This window comes from Sciurus carolinensis, chromosome 1 (assembly GCF_902686445.1).
Source record: "Sciurus carolinensis chromosome 1, mSciCar1.2, whole genome shotgun sequence".
NCBI classification, from domain to species: Eukaryota; Metazoa; Chordata; class Mammalia; order Rodentia; family Sciuridae; genus Sciurus; species Sciurus carolinensis.
In genome coordinates this window covers 117,630,266-117,646,005 of record NC_062213.1, presented here as the reverse complement: position 1 = coordinate 117,646,005, position 15,740 = coordinate 117,630,266, and the positions used below count along the sequence as shown (strand labels likewise).

Here is a 15,740-nt window from a genome sequence, read left to right as displayed (position 1 = left end):
GTTTCTTTTCATATATAAGATATTCTAGGAAACTTAACTTTCTGGATTATTTGAGATATTTTAAATAATCCAGAGGGTTAGGAGGAACAAATTTCTTTCAAATGTTATTCTCTTAATTATATCTATCAATCACTAGAAAAACTTGGATGTGAAAGAGAGTATTATGTATAATTCATCAATATTTTCAAAAGACTAGAAATTATTGGTGTTATGGTGGGAGACAGAATTATATATGGAAATACAGCAGGAATCAGTTATTTAATATCAATTAATAAGTATGAATGAGAAAAATATAATTTTGGCATTCTTTTCTTCTAAATTCCATATATTTTCCAGAAGTATTCTATAATTAATAGTGGTAGCATCTTCCATAGGCATACACACACACACACACACGTTGGACACGGTATATGGTTATGGGAACATATGACTAGCTTTTCTTACCCGAGCTTGCTGCAGAATAGCTTGAGCCTGAGCTTCCTGAGCAGAGATGGTTGGTCCTTTGGAACTATCACCCCCATAACGGAACTAGGAAGAGATAGTATAAAGAAGCTGAAACTAGCCTTTGTCACATATGATGAACTAGGTGCCCTAATCACTAGACAACAACCATTTACTTAAAATGGTGTAATTTTACCCCATGTCCAAAGTAACTGCACAATGTACCATAAAACCTAGCTTTTTAATTTTTTAATCCTGCTTCTACATAAGAAAGCTCTCTACACCACATTTTATCACTTGTAAAAGAGAATAGAAACTTCTTAGCGATTTCAAATTCTACAATCTCAAACTCTGGAATGAATCATCATGCCTTTTTTACCTACACAAATGCTTCACATGCTATTCATTTATTTGTAAAAATTTCATACCTACATAAGTTCGGATATGACTACAGACCTATGTATCATTGATCAAAATATTTTGAATTTCCATGAATACATAGAAAAATAATTTTGAGAAAACCAATCCTACCTAATAGTCCTTCATAAAATTATAAAGCTCTTATTTACTTTTAATTCAAAATGAAATGTCAGGCAATTTTTCATTTTAATTTTTTCTTGAAACCTTATCATTTAAACCAAAAAATCTAGGATGTTTTCCCCATAGCACTATGGTCAAAGTATTTGAAAAATAATCTTATAGTAAAACATAATTTAAAATAAAAATTTTTAGTTATTGATGGACCTTTATTTTATTTATTTTATTTTTATGTGGTGCTGAGAATCAAATCCAGTGCCTCACACATGCTAGGCAAGCACTATACCACTGAGCTACAACTTTTGAGCAATTAATAATGACATTATAAATAAATCTTTAAAAAGTTTTAACTATAGTCTGTATTATAGTAAACATATATTAATAGTATGTTAAATGAAATATAAAATACTTGTTAATGATAAACCACATTAGAAATATTAATAAAAACCTTCTTGCTAAAAGTATAATCGAATAATGAAAGTTTTAGTTTTGAAATTGATATTTATCAGGATGTTGTGTAGTTCCCTTAACTTCCAAAAGCTGTTTGATTCAATATCTGTGCCTTACAGAATAACTTTTAGATGACTACTCTTGAAACAGTATTTTTCAGAAACAAGTTGACAAGATATCAAGTTATTTTTATAAAAATAAAAAGAAACATACCGGTAACATTAACATGGTACCAGGAGGACCTGGTAGACCATCAGCCCCTGGTAAGCCAGGACGTCCTGGGGGTCCCTAGGAAAGGAAATGAACTAATCAAAGTCAATCATAAAATAAATAAATCATAAAATTTATTAGAATGTATAACCTAAGTCTACATTATCTAATTTGAATTTGACTTTTCTGAGTTGGTTCATCTCCTGTTGGTAAATATAACTAGAAAGGATGTTATTTAATTGCACTAGTTTTAGAGCATTTTAATAATGTTTGCTTATCAATATATATTCCAATTAAGATTGTGAACTGTGCTGTGTTTACTTGAAGTCAAAAACTGTATAAGATGAAGACTTCCTTTATATTCTGGGAATAATCAGTGAATCAAGTTTTGACTGTTACAGAATTTAAGTAAATGATAAATAATTTATTTAAATTCAAATTAGTAAGTTTAAGATATGTTTAAGTATTGATTAATAGATAATTTAATAGCATCAATTAATGGACTGCATAAATACATAGACTACTTAAATACATATTTGAAGTCTACCATATTCTAGGTACTTTAAATATTGTTTTCAAAATAGGTACTTTTTCTATTAACATAGATAATTACTAACTCGACATAAGATTTACATGCTAAATTTAGACATAGATAATCATTAATTTATTTTGAGTTCTTATTGATAAAATACATTCAGTGCATGCATGAATGCACACATGGAAATTATGTGTGACTGGGATGTCTGTTTATACAACATATATATGGAATTGTAGAAAATATTAAATATATGTGTATTTGTGCATGAGTGGGCAAATCTTAGATACAAGTTATATGTCTGTAAGATTGCAATACAACAAGATTTATTTCTACATAGCCAAGTCATTTTAAGCAGAAAAGGGGGTAAATTCTAAAATTAAACCAGTAACTAGATATAAAGGATACAACTCAAATGATTCACTTGGTATAAAATATATGCAGCAACAATTTTCAAATGTTATTTTTTTATGAAAATTAAAACAAAATAATTAATATTGACTAGAGTCTGGCAAAATTATATTTTATTTAAATATTACTTCAATAGGTTCTCTACAAGCATGAAAGAATTTTCATAGTAAGCTCAAATAATGGGTTTATAAAGAAACCATTATTTAAATTCTAACAAATTTAATATATGTATAAATTCTCTTTAATAAAATAAATTAATTAGATCATTTATATGTCTATATTTTTAGAGCACAATGTAGAGACAAATTTATAATCAGGAATAGGGTTTTAACAAAGTCAATATATTACAGAATCCAAAAAGGTCTTATGAAAAAATGGTAGAATTTAAAAATAAGAAATCATATCTAAAGAGACTGATAAAAAAATAAATATCTCTATCAGACCATATAAACAAGACTAAACATGCCACATAAGAAAAACAAATGTTTGCATAATATACTGCTTATATCCTCTAACTTTAAGTAATTCATACCCAGGTTAGAATTACTGTGATATTTTAAAATCTTCACTTCTTATCTCTCTAATACAATATTTGTCGTCTTTGAATTGTAAATACATAAAAAGTATAATCCTCTGTTTTTAAAAGAGCAAAAGAAACACACACACACATACACACTACACAAAGATACTGTCTACTCAAGGATGAGAAAAAGAGGGAAAAGATAATGTATAAGAAGGCTCTGGAGAGATAATACAAATGATCTACTACATCATAGAAACCAGAATTTGATCTTCAAACTAGAATGCAAGTTGGTTAATTCCTTCTAACAGCATTCAGCTAAATGCCTATGGCAATGTCTGCAATCCAAATTTGAAGAACTGAAACTAATGTAGAGAGTTCATGGAGATGTAGGAATTGACTGAAAATAAAATCAGTTTACTAACTATACAGTTTTACCAGAGATTAACCATTCTTTAGCTTCACTTTTAAATAATAGCATAAAAAGTTAACTAAAATATTATATGACATTGAATTCTTAGATTTCTTACCCTCCCAACCCTCCCATCATCAGGAAAGATAACATTTTGAAGTTATAGATTTTAATATTTTAATGCTAATGAATATATTTTGATTCCTTTAAACTGTGGTTACATGCTTTTGTAATGACATGACCCTTTACTTACCCTATCGCCAGGGTCACCAGGAGGTCCAGAGGGGCCTTGTAGACCTGGAGGGCCCATAAGACCCTACAGAGAAACAAACCATGGTCTGAGTGAAATTCCTGAGCCCTTAGTATTCAGGCAAATTCATCCTTCTGTAGCAAAGAACAGCTCATTTATATTTCATAAATATACACTTGTCTCCCAAACAATTGCCCTATTTAGCTTCTTGTGAAAAGACAACATATAGGAACCACTTTGTAGCTAGCACACTGCTCCTCTATGAAGCTGCTCTCAGATGGAGGCATTCGTCCCAAGGAAAACAGGAAGGGAGAGCATGCCAACGTAAAGTCCCTGAGGTTAAAGTTGGTTCCCAGTTCTTCCTGAAGAAATGGCACACTCATAAGATTAGACCTCAAATATGTGATAGTTAAGTTGAAAACGTAGAAATAACTTTCTACATTTAGCTTCTAGGCATTTTCATATCTCTTTTGTAAATCTTTGAAAGCATAAGTTTTTTTACATTATTTTCAGAAGATGAGAATTTAATTATTTCCACACACAGACACTCAAAAGAAAAAAGAAAAAAACAAAAAAGAAAAATGAGATTTCTTACCAGGTCTATTTAGTTTAGCTACTTTAAAATAATGACACAATGAGTGACATCAGTCTTATCAGGAAATGACAATGAATGAAATCTGATAATCACTTCTCGTAGAAGTACAGATAAGGCAGCTACAGTCTACCAAGAATTCTTACCCATGCATTGAAATATAATTATATCTCCCAAAGAAAAAGAATGACTTTTTAAAAAAACTTTTATAATTTTCAGGTAAAAAGATAAAAATTGGTTACAAGATGCAGAGGCATTAAAGCAACAAAAATATTAAAAACAAAATTTAAGTGCTCTCTAGAGAATATCATTTGGATAGTTAAATCAGAAAGTTGTTCAAGTTTACCAGCCCCTCTAAACAAATGTTTGCCTGTAAGATTCAATATATAAATCAGTTTAAAAATTCAAATCTATTAATAAAATAGAAATCTCATATTCAATCATCTTAAAAATCAAGAAAAAAATAATCATAAGTCATTTACATACCGCAGGTCCTGCTGGCCCTGGTGGTCCTTCAACTAGCATACCCTGTAATGAAAAATTACAGAAAATCTTTTACCAAGGAAGTGCCACCCCCAACCTCTTAACTAAGTGAATGTAAGACGGTACTAAACCATTGACTTTAAAAAGTGAATTCCCTATTCCTATTAAATAAAATAAATTATAAACATTTTTGCACGGAAAAGAAAGAAATTAAAAGTGAGTTTTTAAAAGAATATTCTTATATCATCACATGGTATCATGTGAATCTGAAAAAAACAAGTATCTATGTCTATAATACATTTCTAATACTGCCATTACAGAAATTAGAAGGAAAAGTCATAAGACTGGAAATCAGAAAAACGAAAGTCATATTATAGCTCAAACACCAAACATTTGAAACCTCAGAAAAATCACTTAAACCCTTCAGATTTCAGTCTCCTTAGCTGTAGAATGAGAGAATATGAGTAGACAAATTCACCCACTTTCAAATTGTGAAATTCCATTTTTATAATTTTTTGGTTTATTGAAATTGCATTTGTTAGGGCATTACTGACTGACTGACTTGTGGCAAATTATAAACATTTGGACATCAGGATTTTCAATGGTAATATATGAACATACATAATGATTTAAGATGGTGGTGGTTCATACATCTGTATCCACACCAGTACTTACAGGTTCAACCACTGCTGGCTCTCCCTTCTGCCCTTTTTCTCCATATGCACCATGGCCATTTATCTATTGAGTGAAAAATTTAAGACAGCCAAATGTCTTCATGTTAATAAAGCTTTTTCAATTTTTTAAGAAAGGAATTTAATCATTTAGAGGCATTTAAAACGACCTATTTAAGTGTGTACTTTTTAAAATAGCAACTTATTAAAGGTTTCAATCTGCAGGTAAAAACTAACACTGCTTCTTAAAATGAGATTAAACAATTGCTTTTGAAAACAGTATAGAAAGAAAAAGACATTTGTAGCTTCAATTATTGTTCCAAGAAATTAATAAATGCCATCACATTAAATATAACCATCTAAAAATCAGAAATCAAACTTTCTAGTCAGAAAAGTAATTACTGTATTTTAATCTTATGAATGACAAGAAATTTTAGGTACAATTTTATTCAAACTATACTTTTAAGTGAAAATTCCAGTAGAGTGGCCTGAAATACAATTGCTGAAGATTCCCATTAGGAAGAATCTATCAAGCTGGCCTAGGAGTTGTTTAAGTATTCACAATTGATATATGAACTCAACCTGTATTTTAAACCTGAAAAGACATTAAAATGAACAAGAAAACACTCCAAAAATAAGTTAGACAATGACACAGAACCTACTGCTGACTTACACTTGTTTCTGTGAAATCAGTTTCTGCTGGTACACCTGGACCAAATTCTTCATTAGGGGGGCTTGTTGGTTTATCTTCATATTCTTTATATTCATAAAAATATTCGCCTAAATCTCCATCTACCAGAAGATCAGAGTCCCTGCCGTCTATTTCTTTGTTTTCATATAGTGTGTCCTCGAAATTTTTCCTCTGGGGATCATAATCCTCTCCAGTTAGATATTCTTCTGTGAAAACGTCTTCAACAGGATTTGGCTATTAATTTAAGTTATAAGGAATTGGAGAACATAAAGTTTAGTATTAGTGAAGCAAGGTAAGCATTTGTAATTACAGCTTGATAGCAGACAATGAAAGATTTTAATCACTGCTTAAGCAAGACTGAAGGCTTGGAAAGGTAGCCTTTCAGCATAATTGAAAGAAATACATTTGTACATTGGTATGTACAAAGACATATTGCTTTCAAAGCACTACTTTCCCAATAATGTGCAAATATTCACATGGATCCACCATGTATATTTGCTTCCATTGGAAAAAAAAAAATCTGTTAGTCAAGTTGATATTTATAATTTAAGATTTGAACAATAAAATATGCATGTAGCTAAAAATATGCTTAATTTTCAAAGCTTACTGAACATCATTAAGTAAAATTGCTACAAAGATGCCATATAAGCTTGATATTCAATCCCACAGATAAAACATTAATGCCAATATTAATTGTGACTTATCATTGCAGTAATTATGCAAAATTTTGTGTATGAATAGTAGTAGTAGTACACCAGAGTTCATTTAAGTAAATAAAATGTAAATCATGGCCCTCAAAATAAGAAAACATTATTGTATAATCTCATTTAGAGTAGAAAATAAACACTAAAATAAATTTCTTATCAATGGTATGACTTCAGTAATATAGAAAATAAACTTGGTAGAATGTCCTTTTTCTCATAAATAATACTTTTTATAGCATAATGCAAATCATATATTTTATATGAATATTATGCTTTTTGTGATTCTGATGAAGTCCAAAGATATAATTCATCTTGTGACTTTTTAAATTTGTCTTTTAAGTAACTTATCTGTAATATAATGAATGATATATTTAGAGTAATATTGAATAAATTAGTATACAAAATCTTGTGAATGAAAATATGTGGATAAGTGATTAATTTAGCAATTGTTTTCAATAATAAAATAGCCAATAATCATAACATTTGTACTCTTAGACAAGGAACATACATTGTCTACAGAAGTTGCATATTATCCAGGGTCAGAATATTATATGTTCATAACCCTGGCCTAAAGAACTGGATGAATTTCAAGAAGCTAAATAAGCATCTTCAATCAAGGCATCCTCTGTTGGCAAATGATGAAATGGAACCAGGTAAACCTTAAAATCAATTCACATCCTAAATATTTATATTATTCTAAATTTTGTGTTTGTATGTAATGTACTTGTGAGTTTGTCTCATAGGGACACATATTATATACATTTCAAATAACTAAATTATTCACATTCCTTATGCTCATTTTTTGGATAAAATTCCAAGGAACGTATGTCAGATATTTAACAAATTTAAATTGTATATTGATTTTTCTTTTCATAATCAGAATGCATTTGCAACATGGAATTCAGGAACTTAAATTTTTACCTATCTGAACTTAAACATCTTTTTTAGAAAATACTGGTATGTTTAAGATATATCATTTAATCATAATTAAAATTATATTCTTAACAAAATTGAAAATACAAATATTTATTAAAATCTGCTAAGACTGTATTTTTCAAAATGCTTCCTGTCATTAAATTTCATGATTATCGGTCAGATAGAATAAAATTCCAATTGTATCAACTGATGATACAATTTTCACATCAGAGAATTTTTCTTACAGAAGGCTCATGCTGTGACTAGTCTTTGTCACAACATGTTGAGAAGCTTGCTCAACACTAGGAGCAATTGAGATGACAGCAGCCAATTCAGTTTGACCATTTAAGCATTTGCATGAAGCAAAGAGTCATGCAAAACCTGAATTGACAATGACTTCAAATGATCAGATTTTATTAATGTGAATCAATGCTATTGCTTCTCTTACTTTAGTGAAAGAATAAGAACTTGGAATATTGAGAGATTATGGATTCTCCCAGAGCAAAGTATATCAAAATATACAACACACTTTAAAATGTTGGTTTGTCAGTTAATGCTGTCTGTGTGTATTACCTCATTTGATCCAGATACACGCCTAGGAGCTTCTGTCTGATAACTGTCCATTGTTCCATAGTTATATTCTTGAAAATCATCAATAACATTTGCCTAATAACAAATTCAAAAGAAAAACAATTAATAAATGTAAAATCATCTCTCATCTATGTGAAAATCATGACTTGGGGGTATAGTATTAGCCAAATGAGTATTTATCTAGTTGGGTTAAGACTATGACTCATGATCAGAGATCTTCCAGCTTATCTAGGAGAGATCTTGATTGCTTTTTCTTTGCTACCTTTACCCCTAGTTTGGCTTTTGCTGCTGCTTGATAACTTTTCTTCTTCTTGGTTTTGGGGGGTGTAAACTTTTTGAATTTTTCCTTTGAGTTAGTGGCCACTGTCCTCATCTTCATTTTGAAATTGGATTTCTTTTTCTGTAAAAATGTGATGAAAGATGGAATGGAAACATAAATAAAGTGAGAAGGGAAAAAAGGTGTGGATGAAAGGAAGAATAAGCAAACGCAACATGGGCAGCACCGCTGCAGGACAACTGTCAAATAAAATCTGTTATTATTACACAGAAAATGGGTGAATGAAGAAAGGTCCATGGTAAGTCTGAGAAACAGTTGACATAAGCAACCACAAGACTACGAAGAGCAGACACCACATACAAAGACACCTCTTTGTTTTTACCTCTGTTTGTGCTATTGTCTCCTCAGTTACAGTGGGGCTCTCTGTTACACTTCCAGCCTCCTTATACTCTGTCTCCCCGTACTCATACTCATATTCCATTATATCCTCAGGTGCATACTACATTGCAAAGGAAAAAATAGCAGGCAATTTTGTTAGTTGCAAGTACTACTACTGACAAAGCGGGAATCATCTTCTTAACTTTTACTTAAGAGTAAATGTTAAGAGACAGGGAAACACTGTTACTTAGAAGTTATTTTGTATCATATGGAAGTATTATACCATCTCATATGGAGTATAACAACAGGAGTGATAAAAGCAGGGTTTCCAAGAGCAGAATGGTGGTTAAGATTATGGGAAAACTAAAAGTTTTGAATAATTCAAACTTTTAATTATTGAGTATTAATCCAAACATATCATTTGTGTTCTTGGATATATACCTGTTATTCATGTTAATTTTGATTTGTAAAAATTGTTACACAAGGTTACAGTATAAGAATTTTACAATAATTTCAGTAGGTACTTTTTTAAAAATCATATTTAAAAAAATATGAAGAATGGTCTTCCCAAGTATGAAAGGACTTTCAAATCTATTACGGGATGGGGAAGGAGAGAGGAGGAAAAGGGAATACAAGGGACATGAGGTAAACATATATTTTCAGAAGACTAATCAATGGAATAATGAATTCTACAATCTATTTGGAAATATCTAATTTCATAGACTTAACTAAGAGCAAGGTATTTCTGAAGTGTTAAAAAATTTGGAATTGGATATGTTTATAATTCATACATTATATACCTTAAAATATTTAAAATAAATTCAAACTGAAAAATAGTTGTCCCACATTATTCTTTTTTAAAAATTTTAATTGGAGGGGGTTGTTTCTTAATAGAGGGAGATGAAAGAAAACCATATAGTGATGGTGAAGAAAATAATGTGCTCATCCCAATTTAATTGAAAATTAAAATTTTCAATCAAGAATATAGATACTATGAAATAATTTTTTTCATCAAAATAGCTATAACTACGTTAATGCACATACAACTTAAAAAAAAAGCAGAAAACTCAATGAGCTAAAATTCTAAAGATTATACATAGGAATACAAAAGGAAACATATGTAATTTCCTAGGTATTGTATTTGGCAAAATTCTAGTGATGTCCCAACTTGGCATTTCAACCAATCCCTTTTAATATGCCAACAAAATAATGGTTGACTCAAAATTTGAGAAAGTTGTGATCACAGTGCCCTCTAAGAAGCTCTGTTAGACACAGCTACTCAATTGAGTGTGAATGTCACAGATATACAGAGACATATCAAAAGTGATCTGATGGCAATTTTGTACATTCAGTCATTAATGAAATACCCTCACTAGAGAAACATTTCTAGATGATTCAGCTAAAGGTCATACTGAAATATAACAGATGTTCCTGTAGTATTCTTTATGATTGTCAAAATTCTTATTTGATAAAATTAGTAAGAATATTTTCAATTTTACCCCTGTAGTAATAGCTTCATTTTCAATGAATAGATGCTGGAAGCCATTCAACAAATGTTATTCTTATAAGAATTTACATAAAATTTGGTAAATAGAAAAATAAATGTGGATCCCACTTTAAATATTGTTGTTTTTTCATATCTTTGCAAGTAAGGTAAAATGCCTACTATTTCTAGGAAATTTTCTGTAAACATTATTAATAATATGATTAACTAAAGCAATTAAGTACTAAATTTAGCTACATATTAAGTATACATTAATGGAGATTCAATATTATCTAATGAGTAATTTGTTTGAGTTGTAGTCACTTGTGTTAAAGAAATATTGAATGTCTTTACTGATTGTCAACTTAAGGTAAAATATGGAAAACAAAATATTTGCCAATCTATTTTATGGTTTAGAATTTTAAAGTTAAGCAGACTTTTCAGAATCACACATATCTATAATGAATTGAGAAAACAAAACTCAATTTCAAACATGCGCAATTTAAATGCAGTTTAAACTGAGGTCTACTATTTAGAGATGTATATGTAAACCTGAACCAAATAACCAATTGACTTTACATGATGTTTTTCTCTTGTAGGAGGTAACTTCTGCTAACCTTTCTAATGCGCTCCTCTGTTTGAACACTTTCCAGAGGAAGAACTATCAGAATGGTTGTGAATAATGGAGGAAATGACGTGTTCACTTCCTCAGATGCTACAGCACATTTGTTTTTTGTTTTGTTTCGTTTTGTTTTAGAGTTTCTCAGAAGCCAGTGAAAAGAACTGTTGCTTCTATTCTTCCTATTTTTTTGTGTGGACAGAATCTCCCTTGTTGAGGTAGTTAGTGACTTCAGGCACTCCTGGTAGGCACTAAGCCTTATTGCCTATTTTTGTGGGCACTTTTAAGGATGAGTAGGAGATAGGTTGAAGTAGAAACTGGTTGTCATAAACAGGAATATGTTCAAGAAGACAGGCAGTGATGTAAAGATTTCAACTTTGATCTGTGCATAGGACAGCAGAAATTAGAATATATGATGAGAAAGGTACTTTTTCTGGAAATGTCATAAATTCTGTACTCTTATTTTGGTAGAAAAATGGTGATCTGAGTAAAAACCTATCATTTATGAGAACTAGCATGTATAATAAATATTTAGTGAAAAGATGATATAGGTAATATATCTTGGGAAGCCATTTATTATTTAAAATCCTTTATAAAGGACTGTCTTTGTTTTGCTTTATTTTTCTTTTTCATCTTTTAGAAGAGTATCATTCTTACCTTTTACATAGAAGGCAATATAGGGTTGTGATACATTAAGAAGAAATCACACATAAATTTGATATCCAATTTCTTATAGGAAGAAAATTTGACCTAATAAGAATATCACAAACCATCATAATTTTAATATTAGTTGTTTTTATATTTAAATGTCATCATGTAGGTTCAAATAGAATTAAAATTTGATGATGTTATTACTAAACTCTTTGTGATGGCAAAATGATGTGCTGAGCACACAATTAAATTTTAAGAATGGATTAGAGTGTTATTTAGAAATACTAACGAAATAATAAGTTGGGAAAAGCAGACGGGTTAGTTTACAAAATAAATTGTCATATTTATTAATCCAAATTAGAATAATATATATGCAATTTCACAGTTATGAATGGAATATTAAACAACACAAATTACAAATTACTCATGATTCATAGTGCCTTTTATGTTCTTTGTTTATTGGCAAATAATATTTTGCAAAGTTATTTTGCTTAGGTAGAATACCTAAGAATCAGTTATTGAAATGCATATGATAACATAATTACATAATAATGGATAGAGTTCAAAATGAATATAAAATGTGCTTACTAATTTGATTTACTAGTTTTTGTAATACTAGTATGGAGTGATTTTCTTTTTATCAAAGTATCAGTGTTAATATAGCTTTACAGAAAAAAAGTTAAAGTTGATTCTTCCTAAAAATATATATATATATAAATAGCAAGGCATGGTGGCAATGCTTGTAATTCCAATGACTCAGGAGACTCAGACAGGAAGACTGAAAGTAGGAGGACAACCTGGGCAAGTTACAGAGACCATGTCTCAATTTAAAACAATTAAAAGGGTTAGGGATGTAGCACAGTGGTAAAGGACCTTTGGGTTCAATCCCCATTGCCCATATAAATAAATAAATGAATAAAATTTTCAGTGTTACAAATCATATGGAAACTGAAGATAAATGCTGTTTTTTCCTGTCTTGTTCAACCAGACTTTCTTGCAGTTTCTATTATAGCTATGTAATGCTTCTAGCAAAATAAATTTGACATCTCAACAGCATGTTAAATATGCATTTCAATAGCTAAAAAACAAAAAGGTAGGTTCACTTCTCAATGAACTTAAGAAGATTGTTAAAAATTATCCTGATTTAAAATAACTCGGCTTACCTGACAAAATAGCAATAAAATAGGGAGCAAAACACCTGAAGTTATATAGTAAAAATGCATACCTTCCTTCTTCCAAAATTCAGAGCCATATCTGTTGCTAAAAAGAGTAAGACTTATCCTTCTTAAGAAAGAAGCATAAAATAAATCTTGAACATACACAATAAAATCTACAAATTTTAATATTAAGTCATCACATAATCTGTCCAATATGAAAGCATAAACCTAATGGGTATTTCACTTATCACCTTGGAATTGACAGAAAACATATTTAGTGAATCATAAGGAAATAAAAACAATAAGGTACTTAAAAACCATGAAACAAACAAATATCCAGCAATTTTTCTTTATTCTCTCAGATTTGCCTACTGTTAGCTTATTAAGATTACCCTGTTTAAAACAAAAACAAAAACAAAAACAAAAAAACACTAATATTGTCATGGAAAAAAATAGTGTGACAGGATTCACTATTATTCCTTAGAAACAAAGAAGTGTCAAAAAAATATTTGAGAGATTTTATTGTAAAATCTAAGCTGAATTCACTTCAAAAGTAGCATTAAATCAAAAGATCTTAAATTTTTCTAACTAGTTAAAAAGCAAAAGATAGTAACTAATAGTAAATTTTAAAGGTTAAAAAAACTATTGAGTTAAAATAAAGTTTGTTGTTCTCAAACGTCCCCCTTTCTAAAATTAATAATTTTAATTAAAAAAAACTGAAAACAGTTCTGCTTCCAATTAAAGCATAAATTTCTTACTTTGGACCTTCTTTTTAAATTCCCTATGTGAAAGAGAAAAAAGAATCTAATTATTCAATACAGACTGAAAACTTTAAAACAGTTCTAAGGCCATTTTCCCATCTTCATGAACTGTCAAAGTCCTGAGGGATGACAAGTATACCAGAAGATATACTACCCTTATCTTGAATCTGTGTTAATTATTTAAATGGTAAGGACCAAAATAAACTCTTAGAAATTATATCCCCCAAATGGAATACACTCATATGCACAATGTATAAATGAAATAGCTCCAATTCCAATAATATTAAGGAACAAAATGCTTAAAGAGGGGGAAACTACCAAGTATCATTAAGTCACTTCTTCCTACAAACACTAAAAAAACTATTCAATACAATGTATAATGTAATTAAAATTGAATAAGTAAGTACAAGTCCCTAAACTGCAGACACTGTGCACATCGTGGAAATGAGAGGATCTGGTGATCTTGTGCTCCTCACCTCGTCTACCTGAGGTTCCTGAGCCTGAGCAGCTTTGGGTGCTGAAGAGTCACAGTCTGGACTATAATGCTCACAGTAGTCATATGCTGCCTTGGGGTCACCTGTGATCAAAAACTGCTGGATGTCCCCCTGCAAAGAAACAGGCATGGATATAGTCAGCAAATCCTAATACACATATCTAGAGCGAAATCTGTCTAAGATGATGTATAATTTATCGGTAAATTACTGAAGTAGAAAAATCACTGATATTTCAATGTAAAAAATTATAGGACTGAGAGAGAAATTCAAACTTATTTAACAAATTAGTTACAAATATTAAGATGTGTCCTTTTTTTCTGGTTCAGAATATCTATAGTACATTCATCCATTTGTTAAAATTCAATGTACTGCTGTTATGGTTAACTCTTCACAGTAAAGAACAAATGAAATATCAGTAAATGTAATTCCAATATTAAAAGACTAAAAAATTAATTACCTTTTACTGAATTGTTATTGATAGACAAATTTATATGAGACTTTTTAAGTATAAATATAAATCTAATAGTTATGTTTGGTTAGCAAAAGAAATTCTTACAAAGATAAATGAGAAATGTAGAAACCAGAAAAACCAAATACAAAAGTATAGGTTTGGTACATTTATATTAAGAGAAAAAGGAGTAACTACGCATACTTAAAAGTCACATCTAGAAATCTGTGATTTTCATAAAAATGACAAATATTAGAAATATTTAATTATAGGATTTTCTGCAGAATTTTTATTTCAGCAGTTCTTGGAGACTGTGAGTAAAAGAAAGATCTAAATATTTTGCTTTTGAAGCAATCTGAATACTTTCAGGGGTCTAATGTACTATGAAACTAGTTTGATATAAATTTGTGGGTCATGACCATATTGATTTCAGAATCATACTCAGGCCCAGAAGACATACAAGTCCCTTTACATTTGAGCACAAGGTATGATTTATAGATTTCCTAATTCCATTTTTGATAATTACAAAATCTTTCTAGTGTTCCCTGCATTCTTATAGAGTTATTTAGAACCCAAAGAAAAATATGAATATTAAATTACAAAAGTCTCTAAACTGAGGACTAGGAAAGAATTTATAGCACTTTTAGACTGCAATATCCATTTACCCATAAACAAATGTTCATGGAAAAAGTATTTACACAACATATTGAACACAGTATTAGGGATACAGAAACAAATTTCATGCAATCTCTGCTTTATATACTGATTTCATTTCTTTTGTGGATATATACCTAGTAGTAGGATTGCTGGCTCATATGGTAGTTCTACTTTTAATTTTTTGAGGAACCTCCATAATGTTTTCCATAATGGTTGCACTATTTTACATTCCCAACAGTAGTACATAAGTGTTTCACTTTCTCCACATTCCTATCACCATGTTTTATTTTCTACTTGATAATAGCCATTTGAATTCAGGTGAGAAGATATTTCACTGTGATTATGATTTGCATTTCCCTGATGATCAGTGATGGCATGATTTTTTGAAATAAAATTTTTAGT

The 15,740-nt window shown here is 29.9% G+C and overlaps 1 protein-coding gene across 4 annotated transcripts in view; it reads right to left on the bottom strand.

Moving 5' to 3' along the window:
• The window catches only part of Col11a1 (collagen type XI alpha 1 chain), a 215,792-nt gene that overhangs the window by 123,043 nt on the left and 77,009 nt on the right, over positions 1-15,740 (bottom strand). For 2 of the 4 annotated variants that reach the window (XM_047566809.1, XM_047566801.1), the window contains 10 exons: positions 14,216-14,344; positions 9,073-9,189; positions 8,682-8,813; positions 8,396-8,488; positions 6,186-6,437; positions 5,517-5,579; positions 4,845-4,886; positions 3,770-3,832; positions 1,642-1,716; positions 445-528 (listed from right to left, as the gene is read on the bottom strand). In XM_047566809.1, coding sequence (XP_047422765.1) covers positions 445-528; positions 1,642-1,716; positions 3,770-3,832; positions 4,845-4,886; positions 5,517-5,579; positions 6,186-6,437; positions 8,396-8,488; positions 8,682-8,813; positions 9,073-9,189; positions 14,216-14,344 — 1,050 coding nt within the window. Of the gene's footprint in view, positions 1-444; positions 529-1,641; positions 1,717-3,769; positions 3,833-4,844; positions 4,887-5,516; positions 5,580-6,185; positions 6,438-8,395; positions 8,489-8,681; positions 8,814-9,072; positions 9,190-11,827; positions 11,960-14,215; positions 14,345-15,740 lie in introns of those variants that run through there. The other 2 variants (XM_047566830.1, XM_047566819.1) reach the window with 2 other exon arrangements.